This window comes from Tachysurus vachellii, chromosome 26, assembly GCF_030014155.1.
Source record: "Tachysurus vachellii isolate PV-2020 chromosome 26, HZAU_Pvac_v1, whole genome shotgun sequence".
NCBI classification, from domain to species: Eukaryota; Metazoa; Chordata; class Actinopteri; order Siluriformes; family Bagridae; genus Tachysurus; species Tachysurus vachellii.
Genome location: NC_083485.1, coordinates 16,469,350 through 16,474,349, shown reverse-complemented (window position 1 = coordinate 16,474,349; position 5,000 = coordinate 16,469,350). Strand labels below are relative to the sequence as shown.

At 40.4% G+C, this 5,000-nt stretch overlaps 1 protein-coding gene across 6 annotated transcripts in view; it reads left to right on the top strand.

Annotated features, from left to right (window-relative positions):
* The first annotated feature begins 764 nt into the window (after positions 1 to 764).
* Positions 765 to 5,000, top strand: part of LOC132841361 (ephrin type-B receptor 4a-like) — a 38,349-nt gene continuing 34,113 nt past the window's right edge. For 3 of the 6 annotated variants that reach the window (XM_060863709.1, XM_060863708.1, XM_060863707.1), the window contains exon 1: positions 765 to 1,703. In XM_060863709.1, the coding sequence (XP_060719692.1) occupies positions 1,613 to 1,703 (91 nt within the window). In that variant the 5' untranslated portion in view covers positions 765 to 1,612. The remainder of the gene's footprint in view (positions 1,704 to 5,000) is intronic. The other 3 variants (XM_060863713.1, XM_060863710.1, XM_060863711.1) reach the window with 2 other exon arrangements.

The following is a 5,000-nucleotide window of genomic DNA, read 5'->3' as shown; positions in this document are numbered from 1 at the left end:
GAGAGACAGAGAGAGAGAGAGAGAGAGAGAGAGAGAAAGACAGAGACGAGAGAGAGGGGGGAGGGAGAGAAAGAGAGGGAGAGAGGGAGAGAGAGACAGAGAGAGAGACAGAGAGAGACAGAGAGAAACAGAGAGAGAGAGACAGAGAGAGAGACAGAGAGTGAGAGAGAGAGAGAGAGAGAGAGAGAGAGAGAGAGAGACAGAGAGAGAGAGAGAGAGAGAGAGAGAGAGAGAGAGAGAGAGAGAGAGAGAGAGAGAGAGAGAGACAGAGAGAGAGAGAGAGAGAGAGAGAGAGAGAGAGAGATTGTGTTTAACATGAGTTAAGGTTTATATTTTATGATATTTATTATATGTAGTTCTCACAGCAGCCCCACAATAAGACTGTTATTGACTTATAAAAGGTGACTTATTAATAGTTTAAGACTGATTATAACTGATTATAACCACATCCTGGTTTATCTCTAACATTCAGTCCCAGTCTGATAAGCTAAAGTGGTTTTTACAGCTACTGTTTAAATACATGACTAAATCAGTGACTAAAACAAACACCAAGCAATCTGAGCGTTAATTACGTCATGTTATTAACGTTAAAATAAAAGTTTCTGTGATCATTCCGCTTTTATTTAATAAGGAGAAGGCGGGGCCTGTAGATGTGATTGACATGTTCGATCAGCGAATGGTAGACTGGAGACTGAAAAGAGGTGTGGCTTGTTGGTGAGTAGGCGGTGCTTGTTCCGTCCAGCCCGAGCCCAGTGTGAGCCACACGGAGCGCGAGGACGCAGGGGTTTATATATGTGTGTGTGTGTGTGTGTGTGTGTGTGTGATGTACAGACACCGCAGTTTCATGCTTTTTATCCCTAAATATCGTTTATAAACGCACTACAGCGCATTCCGGCGGATTTTAATCCCGAAATCTTCAGAGAAACCGTCGAAGGAGCGCCTTCATCCGTCCTCGGGGATTTTTGGGGGATTTTTTACCCTTTTTTTTGGACCCGTACAAAAGGAGGCTTGTGTGAGTGTAGACTGGAGTAAAGAAATCTTCATCATCGTCATCCTCCTCCTCACCCCGAGGTGTATATTGGAGCTGGTCTTTAGACCTGCAGGACACAAACTCGTCTTATTTATCCATCTGAAGCTGAAGCTCCACACGGGCCTTTAACTGCCTGCGTTATTTCACCTAAATAAACACTCGGATATCTTCAGGAACCATCAGCGGCTCTCGGGGGCTGTGTGGCGTTGTGTAACTGGGAAACTTCACAAACTCCACTTTTTCGAGCGCGCGCGCGCGTGTATGTCTGTGTGCGTGAGTGTGTGTGAGTGCTGGTGTGCGTGAGTGTGTGTCTGTGTGTGCGTGAGTGTGTGTGAGTGCTGGTGTGTGTGTGTGTGCGTGAGTGAGTCTGTGTGTGTGTCTGTGTGTGAGTGCTGGTGTGTGTGTGTGCGCGCGTGAGTGTGTGTGCGCGCGTATGTGATTTTTGTCCATTTTGTTGTACAGTGCAGTGTTTTGACCCCCTGAGGTAAAGCGGCACATGGCGTGTCCCAGCTGACACACTGCAGCTCACTGCTCGTTAGTTTGGGGTCTTTTTTTTCTTTTACACCTTTTTATTATCAGGACATGTGGGTTATTTCTCCCTCCATCATGGGGCTCGTATGGAGGAGTGTGACTGCTCTGTGGATCCTGCTGCTCACAACACAGGCTGATGAAGGTACACACACACTCACACACACACACACACTCACACACACACACACACTCACACACACACACACACCTTTATTAATTGATATTACACCCCCTTTAATTAGTTCACTCAGTTTACACACCTCTATTAAACACAGCAGCTACCTGTTTGCATCTGTAGTGTGTGTGTGTGTGTGTGTGTGTGTGTGTGTGTGTGTGTGTGTGTGGTAAAAATCAGACTACTGAACTTGTCGTGGTCACCGTGTCTTTTTTGGTGTTAAAGACCATGATGATGTGAGCATAATAATAATAACAGTAATAATATAATAATAATAATAATAATAATATAATAACAACAACAATAATAATAACAATAATAATAATATAATAACAACAATAATAATAACAACAACAACAATAATAATATAATAATATACTAATAATAAAACAATAATAATAATAATATAATAATAATAATAATAATAATAATAATATAATAATAATAATAAAAAACAATAATAATAATAATAATATAATAATAATAATCTCCCCTTCAGTTTTTCACTGTGACTGAAACACAGTGTTACTGTCAGATCTTGGGTTTAAGGTAACATACATTTTATTGATCCTGAAAGAAATTGATCTGCACGTCACTCAGGACAAATAACAGTCAGTAGATTGGGCAATAAAATAGATCTGAACCTATAGATAAATAGTTCATGATTAAAAACAGATGTCACTACAGTACAGATAGTCACTACAGTGTATTAGTGATTATTGTGTGTGTTTGGGAGCCTTGTGTCCAGTTCAATGCATTATTTATTGATTGACTGTATATATATATATATGTGTGTGTGTGTGTGTGTGTGTGTGTGTGTGTGTGTGTGTGTGTGTGTGAAAGTTTGAGTGTGTGTGAGAGATTTAAAGTGAGCATAACTTCACCTTGCAGTGTTTCATGTCCCCAGTGTAATAATACCTCCTATGAATGTAGATCAGGCGTATCATATGTTTTGTTGGAAGAAATACAGACCATACCATGCAACTATTAAGTCCACACACACACTCACGCACACACACACACACACCACCACCGCTTGGTTCTCTCTTCACCCCCCCCCCCCATTAAAACTGCATTTGATTAGCTTATCACTATAACACAGACATGCGCTAAATCTGCTTCTACCGATAGTGTGTTTGATCCAGGACATCATCACACAAGTCAAGCTTACTGTGCAAAAGCTTCCAGAGCGGTCAGTTATATAAGTAAATGTACATATGGAGTGTGGAAGAGTTTCTAAAGATGCACAAGAAAGAACATTTAGGTAAAGTGTTTGGTCAGCTGGAGCTCAACCTGTTCATCAGACAAGCAACGTGCATGGACCAAAACTTATATAGATATAAAAGTAATCATAAAAAGTACATTTAGTGCTGTAGTGTGTTTGTGTGTGTGAAAAGGTTCAGTACCCAAATTTTACTATTTTAAATAATATACAGACAATATAAAAGTCACAGGAGTGAAAAACAGGTTAGTTGTAAGTTGTTAATCTGTTTGCACTAATTTACCCCACATCATAATCAGGACATAACAATCATATTTGTGACATAACGATCATGTTTTGTGAACGATCTCCATCTCTGTTTAGTTCCATGTGGAGTTTGTCACTAATCCTCACACACAGACCACAGCTTATGTTTAATGATTTATCGAAACCTAACACAATATTGACTTTAGCTCAGTCCTCATTGATTTTTATCCCCAGTTCATCAGAGATTTCCTCCTGCTGCTATTCCTTTTAAAACACTGACCATAGTTCACGGTACACATACACACACACACACACACACACACACACACACACACACACACGGTTAGCAGTTATTAGTAAGAGGTTATTATTTGTATTATGCCAGTGCTCTTTTGTGGTAAAGCTCTTGCCAATAAAAAAACAGTATAATAACATTATGTAATAGTTGATCTATAACACCCCAAACACCCCGTGACACTGATCCGAGTGTGAGATCAGATTTTCTGGCGGATGATTTCTGCATGTTGTTGCCCGACATAGACGTTACACACGTTACACACCAGCACCGGACACAAAATTCCTTAAATTCCTTCTGTGCTGTTTCTCCTAGAGAGACAACTTGTACCGTGAAGAGATCAGATCAGATCAGATTAAAAAACGAACAAAATGTGGATTGTTTTACATTTTTTCCGTTTTGAGATTACCGAAACGAACACTGCGTATTTTATCCTTGTCTTTTATAAGCGGAGAAACTCGGCGTCTTCTGAACAACACACAGATTTGCGTTTGTTACTTTTGGAAATTTCTCCTGTACAGTCGCACGTCGTCCCGTGGCTCTGTGAGCAGCAGGTTTTTACCTCCTTCCTCTTTATTACTTTCCCAAATTAGTCCCAAACTGTAAGATGGAGAAAAGCCTCCAGAATCAGTCCTGATTGTTGGTAAACAGCCAACAGAGTTATAATCACCACTTACACGTTTCATTTGTCTTTCTTTAACTTTAAATATGAGTTACACTTCGTTTAAATGAGAACACACGTGATGTATAAAGCACATTGACGCACAGGTGACCTTCAAGGTGAGCGCTTGGATTTTTCACGGTGTGACGGTGCATCAGACGATCGATGGTTCGGATTAGTTCCGCTGCTAAAGACACACCTGCTCATCGTTATCCGTAATCAATTAACCGCTGTCTGTGACTGACACACACACACACACACACACACACACACACACATTTAGATTAATGAAGTATTGACTGATCTGCACCTGTAATTAGCTGCTGGATCCGTTTCAGTTGTCTTCTGAAAAATAGCCCGGAACTGATGAGCAAAACATTTTAATATTATTTTTAAAATTAATATTACATTTTAATTTATTTCTACATTTTTAAAAAAATTTAATCATGTTGCTGTGTTATGAGAACAGGGGCAGATTTTTAAAACTAATAAAGTTGTACAAAACATGAAGTGTAGTAATAATAATGTGTTCTGTGTGTGTGTGGTAGTGTGTGTGTGTGAGATTGTGTGTGTGTGTGTGCGCGTGAGTGTGTGTGTATATGTGTGTGAGTGTGTGTGCACGTGTGCGAGTGTGTGCGTGCGTGTGATAGTGCGTGTGTGATTGTGTGCGTGTGTGTGTGTGCGCGCGTGTGTGTATATGTGTGTTAGAGTGTGAGTGTGTGTGTGTATATGTGTGTGAGAGTGTGCGTGTGTGTTTGTGTGTGAGTGTGTGTGTCCGAGTGTGTGTGTGAGAGTGTGTGTGTGAGTGTTTGTGTGTGTATATGTGTGTGAGTGAGTGCA